This window comes from Rhinoraja longicauda, chromosome 9 (assembly GCF_053455715.1).
Source record: "Rhinoraja longicauda isolate Sanriku21f chromosome 9, sRhiLon1.1, whole genome shotgun sequence".
NCBI classification, from domain to species: Eukaryota; Metazoa; Chordata; class Chondrichthyes; order Rajiformes; family Arhynchobatidae; genus Rhinoraja; species Rhinoraja longicauda.
This window is the reverse complement of record NC_135961.1, coordinates 22325681-22341274: the sequence shown is the minus strand read 5'-3', so window position 1 is coordinate 22341274 and position 15594 is coordinate 22325681. Positions and strand designations below refer to the sequence as shown.

Sequence of the window (15594 nt, the reverse complement as noted above, 5' to 3'; positions counted from 1 at the left end):
TCGGAGGCACTCTACAAACTCCCTTTCTTGGGGTCCAGTACCAACCTGATTTTCCCAGTCTATCTGCATGTTGAAATCTCCCATAACCACTGTAGCATTACCTTTGTTACATGCCAGTTTTAACTCCTGATGCAACTTGCACCCTATATCCAGGCTACTGATTGGGGGCCTGTAGATAACTCCCATTAGGGACTTTTTACCCATACAATGTCTCAGTTCTATCCACAATGACTCTACATCTTCTGATTCTATGTCGCCCCGCTGCAAGGGACTGAATTTCATTCCTTACCAACAGTGCTGCCCCACCCCCTCTGCCCACCTGTCTGTTTTTTCGATAGGATAAATATCCCTGAATATTCAGTTCCCAGCTCTGATCCTCTTGCAGCCATGTTTCTGTAATTCCCACAACATCACACTTAACAATTTCTAACAGCCTCAAGCTCATCCACTTTATTTCTTGTACTTTAATTGACTGTTTATATTTCCACCGATGCTGCTTGACTTAGAGGGTTTGAACATTTTCTGTTCAAGATCGTGATTATGATATAACATAATTTTTTTATGTTCTTTAATACTAATTTTGTCATCTGGTTGAATGTTAATTGCCTCAAAGGGAATGCAGTTTAGGATCCAAAAGTTAAAAGGTCAGAGCAGTTACCTTTGGATGAATCATCTTCAATAGGTTGTTTGAAAGCTGTGATATCACTGAAGGTGCAAAGAAATAAAACCACCTTATCTTGCTCATTCCGAATAGGAGCAATCTTCACAAAGAACCAAACTGGTGTTCCTATTGCAAGAAAACAAAACAAATATTTAACATATCAAGCATATTTTTTTATTTTGTGCTGAATAGTATTTAGTACTTAATGTTTATGCAATCTTTAATAAGAGAACATAAATCGAATTAGATCCTATCAAAGAAAATGTAGAATTCATTCTAGTAAATAAAAGTGTAATTCCACTAAAAGAGGTTTTATGCCCATGTTTAAACTATATTGGTGGAAGCAGGCATTTGCTACCTGTGCCTGTACATTAAGGCACACAGATTTAATTTCCATCATGAGCTATTTTTAGTATTACTACAGAAAATCTATGCAGACCCTGCTGAGTCTCGGTCTACATTAACAAGTTTAAATGCGAATTTGTGGAACCAAAAAACAGGTTGAAAAAGAAATACAAAGCTTTTTTTAAAGTTTTTGAACAAGAAGCAAACACGGTCAACAAACAAGATAAATTTATCAAAAGGAACCATAAATTCCAGAAATGGATCAAAATATCTTTTGGTGAAGAAATCATGCCGATGGATAACCTTTCTACTTTTGGTGTTGGCATTTTCAATATTTTCTACATTAGTTTTACAGCGTTCATTTATTCTTTAAAAGCTGAACACATTTTCTACAAACACATAATTATTCTGTTAAAAATAATAATTGATTAATATTGTGGTCAGAAATTATTATTTCTTGCATAAATATTTGATATATGTGTTTAATCAGAGTGAAAATATGTCTTGCATTTGTAAGAAGAATGCCAAAAATGTCATAGACAATAGGCACAGGAGTAGGCCATTTGGCCCTTCCAGCCAGCACCAACATTCAATGTGATCATGGCTGATCACATTTGAATGAAAAATAATTATTTTGTATAAACCAAATGAAATACCTATTTCTTAATTATGCTTACATGTATTATCATAGATTAAAACTAAATCTATATTACAATTTTCTAATGTAATTTCAAATAAAATCTGAATAAAATTACTTACTGTTCTTTTTGTACATGAGGAGTTCAAATGAGTTGATCTCATAGTTTTCAAATGTCTGTTGTACTTTGTCAGTTGTTTCCTTCTCTGTTAACTCCCCGAACATGAAGCTATTAATCAAAATTTAAATTAGAATTATTGGTGTGAAATCTTTATTTAATTGCTTCAAATGAGCAGCAGTAAAATGTACCATTATACTCAATTTCACACTTCCGAGTTTCAAGTTCTAAATTCTTCTTTTTTTCCCAGTGCTAATGTTAAAACCATGTAATTTTGTACTGGTATGGGTTTATTATTATTCCATGTCTCAATTTAGAGTGAAAATCTTTGTACTATCCCAGGTAAATCATACCACACGAGTACAACCCAGAGTGCAAAAGAGTAAAGAAACAGTGCAAAATATAGTTTTACAGCTACAGCAGAATATAAGAAAGTGTAACTGCTGCAACAAGATAGATTGGAAGTTCAGGAATAGCACGTTAGAGATCTATTCAAGTCCATTAACAGCGAGGAAAAGGCTCCTCTTAAATCTGATGGTAATACTTTCAAGCTATTGTTTCTTCTGCCCAGTGGGAGAGGGGAGAAGAAAAAATGATCAGGGTGTGAGCAGTCCTTGATAATGTTGGCTGTTTTCCCAAGGCAGCATGGTATAGATGGAGCCGATGAATGGGGGACACGGGGGAGCTGTTACATGTGATAGACTGGGCTGCATCCATGACTGTAGTTTCATAGGAAGAGCAGTTGCCACACCATGCTGTAATGGCTGCAGGTAGGATACTTTCTATAGTGTATCTGTAGCAATTGGTAAGTCATTGGGAACATGCCAAAATTTCTTATAAATTAGAGGATATCCAAGATAGGCCAAATATCCTAGATGGGGAAAAATGACTGTTGCTGAATATGTAAGTTTAGGAGTTAGTTCATCTCCTCAAGTTGTTGACTGTGAGAATATTGTGTAATCTCCACTTTAGATATTTATCAATTATTAACTACATTATGTGAAAATAATTATTTTATCTACTTTACAAATATGATCATTTTTGAATTTTCTTTTCCTAGTGTATGACTGTATTTTCGAGAGAGAGAGAGAGAGAGAGAGAGAGAGAGAGAGAGAGAGAGAGAGAGAGAGAGAGAGAGAGAGAGAGAGAGAGAGAGAGAGAGAGAGAGAGAGAGAGAGAGAGAGAGAGAGAGAGAGAGAGAGAGAGAGAGAGAGAGAGAGAGAGAGAGAGAGAGAGAGAGAGAGCAGAAAGCAGCTATGACATATAATACACAATAAACTATATTATAAATACACAATAAACAAGTTATGCATTCTTGTACTCTTACATGGGTATAACCGCACATTTAACCCCCCCCCCCTCCCCTTCCTTCCCAACCTCAGCCTCACGGACCTTAGAGTACCCCTAGTTCCTAAAACCCATTTCCATCACTGGAGAGGAGACAGTGAGAGGAGAGACAGAAGAAGACAATGGACAGCTGTCCAAAGATGACAGATGTCAGAATGTATTCCTGATGAGATTAAACGTTTGCCCACAGCTCTTTTACCTGCTGCTCAAGTTGTAATGTGTCAGGTGTTACTTGCTTTGAATTTGCTTGTGTGTTCACTATTTATTATCAATGCAGGCCAATGGTGAACATAATAAGTAAAACATTTTACTGCCCACATTCAAATAAGTCAGTGGTTACTCACAAATTGCAAAAAAATACTGATGCAAAGTTGCAAGTAAATACTGATGCAAGATTTGTTCTGGAAAATCAAATTGTTCTGTAGGTTGCAATGAAGTACATTTTTCTTTAAGAATACAATCAAAATGTCATCACATGTTTTAATACCTGCAAGTGCTGCTCTTTTGCATAACTTCTGCTCGATGATATCCTGATAGTTTGCAGAATCCATCATTGCTATACACAATAGGCCAGTCCACTATCTGGGCATTCCCAAGTACAAAATTTGTGTCTGCAGAAAAATAAAATAGATTTTTTTTAAAAATCTCATGTTGACAGGATGTCACAGTTCTTCAACATTTTGTATCATGTCTTCTATCAACAAATTTGAGTAAGTCTGGCAGTCAAATACTTCAAATGTCAAGACAAGGTGCTTGATTGCTTTGTACGGTTCACTTTAAAACACATTCATTTCTAATCAGTTTCTAAAATAAGGATAATGAATTATGTCTTAAATACAAAGGAGAAGTTGTATTGGAATTGTCTCTTGACTAATACAAATAATCTGGACATTGTTAAAATGCTGCAATATTAAAAATTGTAAGTTTAAAAAGATAATTCTTAAAATACTATAAGAGACCTGTGCAGAATATTAACATAAGTACATTCGGAAGAAAAATATATGGTGAAAATTATGACAGACAAGTCTGAAGAAATGACTTTTCAGAAGAACAGAGGAAACATACAGAAATCGAGTAGCAGAGATATAAATCATACTTATCTCTAGCCAGCAGTTCCACAGAAAACTGTCAGCAACATGTTCCTTGTCGGTCAGCTCACCTCTAACTTCCCTGTCTCCACATTGAAACAGAGAAGTCAGAGATGAGCTGGAGCCCTATCAGTCGGCTCACCAAGAGACACACCCAGAGCCAGCCCCTCAGCTTTATGTCAGCCATGGCTGTATGCCCAGACCAATTTATTAATGCAAACGAGGACCCAACCTTGATTCAAAAGGCAGGTTATTTTATGTGGGTTATATTTTTCTTTTTTTGCTTTAATTTTATGTATTTCATTCATTTCTAGTAGGATTCTTTTAAGTAATAGCATTTTTTAATTTTTTCTCCTAAATGATTTAATCCATTTCAACCATTTCCCATTCTGCTTTGCAGGACACCCACATAAATCATTCATCCAGATTAATTAATCCCTCAGAACCACATGTGGAAATTAGAGTCACAGGAAGAGAATGAGGGGAAGGGTAATGATTGGGTATACTCCAGCTAGATGAAATCACTTATAGAATTGGATTTGTAAAGGTAGTTCATGCTTGACTAGTCTTAATGATAATTCAGAGATGACAGGGGAAATCTGTAATGTTATTTACATGGTCTTCAAATTCCCATCTGTTAAAGTCCTTTTATAAGACAGTGCTAGATTTATTTACCTCACCTGCAATTGAAAGAAAATTGATTGACCTAGCCAAGGAAATCAACTGAGCAGTACAACTGAAAGTAAGGATAATAGGAAGGTACTCAATCAACAAAATGCAACTTAATGGTGCCTTCAAGGAACTATATTGAAGACACAGCTATTTACTATATTTATGATTAGATTGGATTAGGTTAGATTAATGTCACGTTGTCATATTCATCAGGGTGCAATGAACAATCTGGTCCTGAACTCCTCCAAAACAAAGGAACTTATAATTGACTTTAGAAAAACCAATGGAGATTACGACCCACTCTACATCAATGGGGTCTGTGTGGAAAGGGTACCAGCTTTCAGGTTCCTGGGTACGCACATCGCAGAGGATCTTACCTGGTCTACCAACACCATCACCACAGTAAAGAAGGCACAGCAGAGACTCCACTTCCTGAGGATCCTCAGGAAAACCAACCTGCAGGAGAAGCTCATGTTGTCCTTCTATCGCTGCTCCATCGAGAGTGTGCTGGCATACTGTATAACCACATGGTATGCCAGCTGCTCAGAAAAGGACAGGAAGGCCCTTCAGAGGGTCATCACGACGGCCCAGAAGATCATCGGCTGCTCACTGCCCTCCCTGGAGCACCTGTTCAGCCTACGCTGCCTCAGTAGAGCAGGCAAAATAATAAAAGATCCATCCCACCCCGGCCACCGTCTGTTTGTTCATCTGCCCTCTGGTCGACGTTTCAGGTCGATCAAATCCCGAACAAACAGACTTAAGAACAGTTTTTACCCCAGGGCCATACGAGAACTGAACACTACCTTTGCACTAGGCAACACCGTTAAAAAATCTTGTACTTAATATAATTGTATTTAATTGTATTTATGTATTTATTTGTTTTTGCATTTATTGCATATATGTTTGTACGCACCGTCAGGATTGGCTATTTTTTAATTTCGTTGTACTCGTTGCAATGACAATAAATGAATATTATTATTATTATTATTATTAAATTCATTGCTCTCATAAAGCTCACGGAGTAAGTAGTTTGCATATAATGTCTACAATGCCCGACCAAGCCCAGCAAACCTCCACGTCTGGGGCAGGAGCGAGACACCTTCCTGCCCACTTTGCTCTGGAAGAGGACCATTAGAACATCTCCTCAGCAGCTGCCCAAAGTCCTTTGGGGAAGGTCACTATTGGTGGCGCCATGACCAGGTGCTCAAGGTGGTTGCTGAGAGCATAGCCACTGCCATCAGTAACAGCAAACACCAACACGACCCAAAGAAATCAATCACTTTTGTCAAAGCTGGAGAGAAGCCTCGACCACAACCAAAAACAAGGGCAGGCCTCCTCTACACGGCCACTGACTGGCAGCTGCACGTCGATCTGGGCAAACAGCTGAAATTTCCACAGCACATCACAGCAACATCACTCTGGCCAGACACGATCATTATCTCCGAAGTGACAAAACAGTGGAGCATTCTGGAGCTGATAGTGCCCTGGGAAGAGCCTATTGAAGAAGCTAATGAGAGGAAACGTGCAAAGTACCAGGAACTGGTGGAGATGTGCCAGGACAGAGGCTGGAAGACAGACAATGAACCCATAGAGGTTTGCAGGATGCTCACTCTGCAAAGTCCTCAACCAATTGGGCATTACGGGGCTGGCAAAGCAGAGGGCCATTCAATCCGCAAGCGAAGCCACTGGGAAAGCCACTAGGTGGCTTTGGATTAAGAGGGCTGATCCGTGGGCGGCTGCTGCTGGGATGCGAGTTGGGGCCTGATCAACCCCGGCTGGGTCGCCTGGGTGAGGGTGTCTGATGTTGTGAGACCCGAAACACCCGATGACCCCAGGTCTCATCACTGAGGATGCGTCCCAGCGCATCCAGAAGATGTATCTTGCACATTGAAGTGTGGCTCAGCCAGTGGCACCTAGGAATAGACTGGGTGACAACCAAGAATAGTTTGGTGACTACTGGAGAGATAGTCGACGGCACGGAAAGCCGGCACACGAGACAGGATGGATAGCACTCCAGTCTGTGTCTTTCGTGAGAAAGAACCCAATAAGCTACGGAAAGGCCTTATGAAACATACCCCCAGGAGATGCCGAGAGGGGGGGGGGGGGGGGGGGAGGATGAGATCTCCAATAGGACAGACCAAAGGTTATTGACCCACGGAAATGACCTGACTACGAGTATAAGATGCTTTTACGGAAAGCTGTGCAAGAACCACCGTGGCCTTAAAATCCATCAGGCAAGAATGAAATGCTCGGAGAAGATGAGAGGATAAAGGTGAAGGTGAGAAGGTGAAGGCAATGCACAGGTCCTGAACCTGGTGAGACACAGGAGAAGCCCGGCCAGGACTCACCCCACAGAGCCCAGTCCCTCCAGGCACCAGAGTCTCCCAACCCCTGTAGTGTAGTTCCACAGCAACGGATTTAGTGGCCCCCAGCGAGCAACCGGAATGAATGGCTGCAGTTTGACAAAGACGTGACCAACATCAATCAAGCCACAGTCAAAGGAGATGCAGATCGCCGACTCCAAACAATGACTGCCATCATTGTCAGTTATGCCTCGGAAAGACTTGGCCATGGTGAGAAAGGTAACACCAAGCCCACCACCTACACCATGAACTGCAGGGCCACCAAAATACATCAACTGCGGCTGGAGCTTAGAACCCTCAAAAACTAGTACAAGACATCTACCGAAGAGGAGAAGCAAGCCTTGGCCGACCTACGAAACATCCTAAGGAAAAGGCTTATGACCCTCCGCAGAGCCGAGTGGCAAAGGAGGAGAGGAAGAGAGAGAGAGCAAGGAAGCAAGCTGCGTTCATTGCCAATCCCTTTGGCTTTACCAGGCGATTACTTGGGGACAAGCGCAGTGGCCGCCTCATGTGCTCAACAGGTGAAGTCAATCGCTTCCTCCATGACACCCTGAGCGATCCAATGAGGGAACATGAGCTCAAACCCAACAAACCTCTCATCAGCCCAGCCCCCTCAACAACAAGAGTTCAATCTGAGGGAGCCGAGTCTGAAGGAGGTCATCAAGGCGGCCTCCAGCCTCTCATCCTCTGCTCCAGGCCCTAGTGGCGTACCATACATAGTGTACAAGCGCTGCCCAGAGCTCCTTCGACACCTATGGAAGATTTTGAAGGTGGTATGGTGACGGGGGAGAGTTGCTGACCAGTGGAGGTGCGCTGAGGGAGTTTGGTTCCTGAAAGAGGAAAACTCAAAGAACATCAATCAGGTTTGGTCAATCTCGCTGCTGAGCATTGAAGGGTAGGTGTTTTTCAGCATTGTCTCCCGAAGATTAACTGAGTTTCTCTTCAAAAACAACTACATCGACCCCTCTGTGCAGAAGGGTGGGATTCCTGGAGCTCCCGGCTGCTTGGAGCACAGTGGAGTAGTCACGCAGCTCATCAGAGAAGCCCATGAAAACAGAGGCGATTTAGTTGTTCTGTGGTTGGACCTGGCCAATGCCGATGGGTCCATACCGCACTGACTGGTTGAGCTTGCACTACACCGCCACCATGTTCCCAGCAAGATCAAGGTCCTGATCCTGGATTATTACCATAATTTCAGGCTGAGGGTGACTTCTGGGTCAGAAACATCAAACTGGCATCGGCTTGGAAAAGGAATAATAACAGGTTGCATCATTTCTGTTATTCTTTTTGCTCTTGCCATGAACATGGTGGCCAAGTCAGCCGAGGTGGAATGCAGAGGCCCCCTAACCAAGTCTGGTGTACGCCAGCCCCCAATAAGAGCTTTTATGGACAACCTTGCCATCACCACAACATCCGTCCCAGGTAGTAGGTGGATCCTACAAGGTCTTGAGAAACTTATCACCTGGGCAAGGATGAGTTTCAAGCCAACCAAGTCAAGGTCCATGGTGCCGAAGAAGGGGAAGGTGACTGACAATTCCACTTCTTACAATCCGGAACTGCCATTCCCTCCATCACTGAGCAACCTGTCAAGAGTTTGTGGAAGCTTTTTGACACAACTCTGAAAGACTCTGCTGCCATTCAAAAGTCCATCAAAAACCTTGTAGCCTGGCTCACCAAAGTCGACAAGTCAGGCCTGCCTGGCAGATTCAAGGCCTGGATCTATCAGCATTCCATCCTGCCCCGAGTCCTGTGGCGTCTGCTGGTTTAAGCTGTTCCATTGATTACAGTTGAGTCCCTCTAAAGGAAGACCAGTGGCTTTCTCTGCAAGTGGCTTGGCCTTCCCCATAACCTCGACAGTGCAGCACTGTACGGGACCAGTAACATCTTGCAGCTCCCATTCAGTGGCCTCACTGAAGAGTTTATGGTGGCGCAAACAAGAGAAGCCCTACAGTACAGGGACTCCAGGGACCAGAAGATGTCATCGGCTGGCACCGAGGTGAGAACAGGGAGGAAATAGAGGGCGGAGAAAGCTGTGGGGGTGGCAGAGTCACGCCTACGGCAAAAGGCAATGGTGGGAGTCATGGCAACTGGCAGAGCGGGCTTGGGATACTTCCCTAAGACCCAGGTTGGCAAGGCCCAGCGCAAGGAGAGACACCATCTAATCCAGGAAGAGGTCCGAGCAGGTGTGGAGGAAGAGCAGGACGGTGGGGCTCAAGCAGCAGGGAGCGTGGACAAGGTGGGAGAGCATACCGCAGCGCAGGATTACATGGTCAAACATCATGCAGGCAGACGTGCAGCACGTCCGGTTCCTTGTCCAAGCGTCCCAGCACATCCAGAAGATGTATCTTTCACATAAATATACCAATAAATACAATGATGAGTACAAAACAGAATAATGCAAGATTATGGTGCAAAATCCAAGTGGTGCAGAAGAATATTAAGGAACAATAATGGAATAACCAAAAGAAGTAGTTACGAATAAGCAAATAAGAGTACGTGGCAGCAATTCCAGGAATGGAGTGTGAAATAAGTGATTGGTTCAGCAGACAGATAGAAGTGGGAAAGAAGCTGTTCTTAAGTCTGGATGTCTGAGCTTTCAAACTCCTATATCTTCCCCCCTAAGGTAAAAGAGGGAAAAGAGAATAGCCAAAGTGAAAGGCATTCTGACGATTCTTACAGGCTTCCTGACACAATGCACCATTAAAATGAACTGGATGGAAGAATGTAACTCGCCTGTCATGGACTGGCCTGTGTTCACCACTCACTGAAGTTTTAAATTGTCAAGTGCAAAGCAGTTGCCACACCAGCTGAAATGCACCTGTCAGAATACTTTCTATAGCATATCTGTAGAATTTCAAGTGAATTCTCAGGAACATAGAGTCATAGAGTGATACAATGTGGAAACAGGCCCTTTGGCCCAATTTGCCCACACCGGCCAACATGTCCCAGCGACACTAGTCCCACCTGCCTGCATTTGGTCCATATCCCTCCAAACGTGTCCTATACATGCACCTGTCCAACTTTTTCTTAAACGTTGGGATAGTCCCAGCCTCAACTACCTCCTCTGGCAGCTTGTTCCATACACCCACCACCCTTTGTGTGAAAATGTTACCCCTCAGATTCCTATTAAATCTTTTCTCCTTCACCTTGAACCTATGTCCTCTGGTCCTCAATTCCCCCACTCTGGGCAAGAGATTCTGTGTGTCCCAAACAGTCTTTCCAGGTGAGACAGAGGTTCACCTGCACCTCCTCCAACCTCATCTATTGCAACCGCTGCTCCAGATGTCAACTTATTTACATCGGCGAAACCAAACGCAGGCTCGGCAATCGCTTTGCTCAACGCCTGCGCTCGGTCCGCGTTGGCCAAACTGGTCTCCCGGTGGCCGAGCATTTCAACTCCCCCTCCCATTCCGTCTGACCTTTCTGTCATGGGCCTCCTCCAGTGCCATAGCGAGGCCCACTGGAAATTGGAGGAACAACACCTCATATTTTGTCTGGGCAGCTTGCAACCCAGTGGTATGAACATCGACTTCTCCAACTTTTGATAGTTCCTCTGTCCCTCTCTTCCCCTCCCCCTTCCCAGATCTCCCTCTATCTTCCTGTCTCCACCTATATCCTTCCTTTGTCTTGCCCCCCTGACATCAGTCTGAAGAAGGGTCTCGACCCGAAACGTCACCCATTCCTTCTCTCCTGAGATACTGCCTGACCTGCTGAGTTACTCCAGCATTTTGTAAATAAACACCTTCGATTTGTACCAGCATCTGCAGTTATTTTCTTATACTACCTGTGCATCTACCTGATTTATTCCTCTCATGATTTTATAAACCTCTATGAGATCACCCATCCTCCTGCAGTCCATGGAATAGAGACCCAGCCTACTCAACCTCTCCCTATAGCTCCGACCCTCCTGTCCTGGCAACATCCTTGTAAATCCCCTCTGAACCTTTTCAAGCTTGACAATATATTTCCTATAAGATGGTGCCCAGAACTGAACAAAATACTCTAAATGCAATCTCGCCAACATCTTATACAACTACAACATGATCTCCAACTTTTATACTCATGCTGAATCTTCGCAGACAGCTAAGAAAGTAAATATGTTAATGAACTTTTTTGATCATGAAGGGACCAGATAGGTTGCTGGTGATATGGATGCTGGGAACTTGAAGCTGTCGACCCTCTCTACAGCAGCACTTTTGATGATGTCAGGGTTGTGCTGAGTTGCTCGCTTCCTTAGGTTAAAAGCCAAGTTGTTCATCTTGCTGACATTGAGGTAGGAGATTATCCTGACACCATGACAACAGGGTCTCAAAATCATTTCTGTAATTTGTTTCATCTCTGTTGTAGATCAGGCCAACAAACAGAGATTTCATCAGCAAATTTAAAGGGTTGGAATTTACTAGACCCTGCGGGCATGGGTGTACAGGGGGTAATGCAAGGAACTAAACAAACCTGATGGGTAGCAGTGTTGAGAGTCAGAGTGAAGGAAATGTTACAACCAATTCTGGTCTGCCAATCAAGAAATCCAGAAGCCAATTGCAGATCAAGGCTGAAAACCCAAGGTCCAGAAGGATGAACATTCAGTATTACGGTGTGAAGGCTGAGGTGCAGTCAATGATTGCATTCTCACATAGATATTCTTATTGTCAAGGTGATACAGAGCTGAATGTAGAACAAGAAAGGTGGTATCTTCCGTAGACTTATTCTTCTGAAGCTAATCGCAGGGGGTCTAGAGTGCCTGGAAGAAGGTCGCAGATGTGGGCCATTACCCAATCTTTCAAAGGACTTCTATGTGGTTAGAGCTACTGGACAGTTGTCATTGAGGATCACTACCGTTTTCTTGGCAACTTAAATGTTGGAGGTTTCCTTGAAGTAGATGGACAGAAGACCATTGAAGTGAGAGAATAAAGATATCGATAAAAACTGTGACCAGTTGATTTGTGCACAATTTCCGAACCCATCCAATGACTGCATTGGACCATCTGCTTTCCAAGAGTTTACTCTCACGAAAGCAGATCTGACTTTGCCAGCAAGATGTCTGGGACAGAGCCAGTGGAGGATTGGGGGGGGGGACGACACACCTTGGTGGAATTTTGTTTGCCTCTTCAAAACATGCATAAAAGGCATGAAGCTCATCTGATGCAGAGGCATCATTGGCAAAGATTGACCCAACTTCAGCTTGTAGCTCATGATAGTATTCAGGCCCTGCCACAGTTGTCTGGCATACACTTGATTAAACCGAGTCTTCAGCTGTTTTTGAAATTTTCTCTTTGCATCTCTGATAGCCTTGCTTGTACTTCTTGTACAGTACGGGATCATCCATTTCGAAACCCTTGGATCTGGACTTTGGCAGAAAGCAAGTTTATCTGATCATCTAAGATTTAAGATAACCTTGATTGTCTTTGTCAGAATACAGTCTTCAATGCATTTCTTAATGAAACTAGTGATGACTGAGATATACTCGTTCAGGTTGGATAAAGTGGTCTTGAACATGTTCCAGTCCACCAACTCAAAAGCAGTCCCGATGTAGATCCTCACCCGACACAGACCATTACTTTATATTCTTTTCACTTGTGCATCATGTTTCAGTCTCTATCTGTATGGTTTAAATGATTTGTGAGGAAGGTACATTTCAAACTGCGTCAATGACCCAATAGGAGACACTTTTATAAACAGTGTAAGGAATAAAATTGTAAAGTGACTTCATAGGTTGAACAAAGGAACAAAGTCCTGGCAAGTAAATTTAATGTAGATCAACATCTCCACTTCGGACCCAAAATAAGGTAAAACAGAGGAGTAAAGGTCCAAGGTGATCAGGACTCCAAGTACATGGATCATTAAAATGTACTGAACACATAGAAAGAAGAATCAAAGCAACTGATGGAATTCTGGCCTTTTTCTTTGGATAGCTGGATAAATGTTATGTTGCAGCCGTAAAAAGGTCTGGTTAGCCCATAGCTGAGTGATGCCAACAATTCTGGTTGCTACCTCTCAGGAAAACATTGGAGAGATTTATGTTTGGATTTACCAGAATCTGGGCTTCAAGGATCAAATAATGAGAAAAGATTATAGAAGCTAGGAACATAGGTCGTAACGTAAGGGATGACTTGCCTGAGGTTTACAAGGTTGTCAGAGGGGTTGATAGAGAATAACTAATGCTGCTGGTTGGCGAGTCTAGGGTGAAGGACGCAGCCTGAAAACTAGGATGAGGGAATACAGCCTGAAAATTAGACCCAGGTTCTCCAGGGCTGGTCAGGAAATATTGCTACAAAATCGGGATGTTAGACATTTGGAATTCTCCCTAGTAACGACTGTTACTCTTAAATATGAAACTGATTAGATTTTTACTAAAGAAAGGTGTTGAAGGCTATGTAAAGCATTAGGTTTACCAAGTTAAATCAAAGATCAATCATAATTTCACTGAATGATGCAATCGGCTGAAGGGGTCAAATACTCCTATTGGTCCTGCATTTCAGTGGTCCTGCAATTCTTGAAACAGGCGAACATAAACGGATAAATTTGTCAAAATATTAAATGCTATGATTTCTCGATTAAATGTTATATAAAATATAATAATAAATAATAGGCCAGATTTGTAGTATAAGCACATAAGCACAAGGTTAATCCCTGGGATGGAGGGACTGTCATATGAGGAAAGATTGGAAAGACTAGGCTTGTACTCACTGGAGTTTAGAAGGATGAGAGGGGATCTTGTAGAGACGTATAAAATTATAAAAGAACTAGACAAGCTAGATGCAGGAAAAATGTTCCCAATGTTGGGGGAGTCCAGAACCAGGGGACGTAGTCTAAGAATAAAGGGAAAGCTATTTAAAACTGAGATGAGAAGAAACTTTTTCACCCAGAGAATTGTGAATTTGTGGAATTCTCTGCCACAGAAGGCAGTGGAAGCCAATTCAATGGATGAATTTAAAAAAGAGTTAGATAGAGCTCCAGGGACTAGTGGAATCAAGGGATATGGGAAGAAGGCAGGCACAGGTTACTGATTGTAGATGATCAGCCATGATCATAATGATTGGCAGTGCTGGCTCAAAGGGCCAAATGGCCTCCTCCTGCACATATTTTCTATGTTTCTATGTTTTTATCATAGGCCATCTTTCATTGGTTATATTGTTCCTGCAAACCTCTACTTATAAAACCTTTAGCGATTGAGTTGGCATCAGTGCAAATGTGCAGAAGGTACAAACTCCTTACAGACAGGATGACCATAACTCTGGCACTGCAAGGCAGAAGCTCTACAGCTATGCCACTGTGCCTCAAGGAAAATGTACAGTATTAACATAATGGGAAAAAAAATCAAAATGCAAAAACGATTCACTTTCCAGACATTATGGAGGCGTAAAGTAGCAATTTCAGCTCTGGGAGCATCAATGACAGAGCTTGGTGTAGGAAATTCTGAGAGAAGTCAACAGGTGTTAATTAAATTCACATTAAATTGTGTTTGAAAATTGCATCATCATTTTTATCACATTTGATATACTGTTTTTTTTTTACATTACGACTTCTCAATGTCTATTGGCAGATGACAAGTGGATATTCTCAATTTTCTTTAATACAGAATGAAGGAACTAGCAAAAAGGCTAACATGACTGTTAATGTTAAGAAGCTGTGCAGTTTGCAGGTAAGACGTTGCCACATAAATCAGTACTCTATCAATTGTTCACAAGTCAGGTGGGCTGATTTTTTAGATTTTTTTAGATTTAGAAGGAATGGTTGATGGAATTTAATGTAGAGAAATGTGAGGTGTTGCATTTTGGGAAGTCTAACATGGGCAGGATCTGTACAATGAAGGGTAGGACCCTGGGTTGTGTTGTAGAGCAGATGGATCTAGGAATGCAGGTGCATGGGTCCTTGAAGGTAGTTGCAGGTGGTCAAAAAGGCTTTTGGCACATTGGCCTTCATCAGCCAGAGTATTGAGGGTTTGTGCTATAGGGAGAGGTTGAGTAGGCTGGGACTCTATTCCTTGGAGTGCAGGAGGATGAGGGGTGATCTTATATAGGTATACAAGATCATGAGAGGAATAGATTGGGTAGATGCAGGTTTGGAGGGATATGGACCAAATGTGGGCAGGTGTGACAAGTGCAGCTGGGATATGTTGGGTGGTGTGGGAATGTTGGGCCGAAGTGCCTTTTTCCATACTGTGTCACTCTATGACTCTAAGCCTCCATTGTTTCATTGTGTTGTGCTCTTGTACATTCAATCCTCAGTCACCATTGTTATGTTCTATGAAGGTCCCACAGCGGTCCCTCGGCTCTGACTGCTTATGGCTGTTACTACATGGTGAGATTGTAGGTGACAACAAGCTAGGAATGGGAAAGGAGGAAGTTGTGACAGGGGTAGGTTAG

The 15594-nt window shown here is 42.6% G+C and overlaps 1 protein-coding gene across 2 annotated transcripts in view; it reads right to left on the bottom strand.

The window, feature by feature from the left end:
• Positions 1 to 15594, bottom strand: part of kcnh1a (potassium voltage-gated channel, subfamily H (eag-related), member 1a) — a 187909-nt gene that overhangs the window by 155842 nt on the left and 16473 nt on the right. For both annotated transcript variants that reach the window (XR_013547626.1, XM_078404941.1), the window contains exons 2-4: positions 3596 to 3719; positions 1766 to 1872; positions 659 to 787 (exon numbers count right to left, since the gene is read on the bottom strand). Coding sequence is in view for 1 of the 2 variants with exons in the window: in XM_078404941.1 (XP_078261067.1) it covers positions 659 to 787; positions 1766 to 1872; positions 3596 to 3719 (360 nt within the window). In the remaining variant the exon portion in view is untranslated. The remainder of the gene's footprint in view (positions 1 to 658; positions 788 to 1765; positions 1873 to 3595; positions 3720 to 15594) is intronic.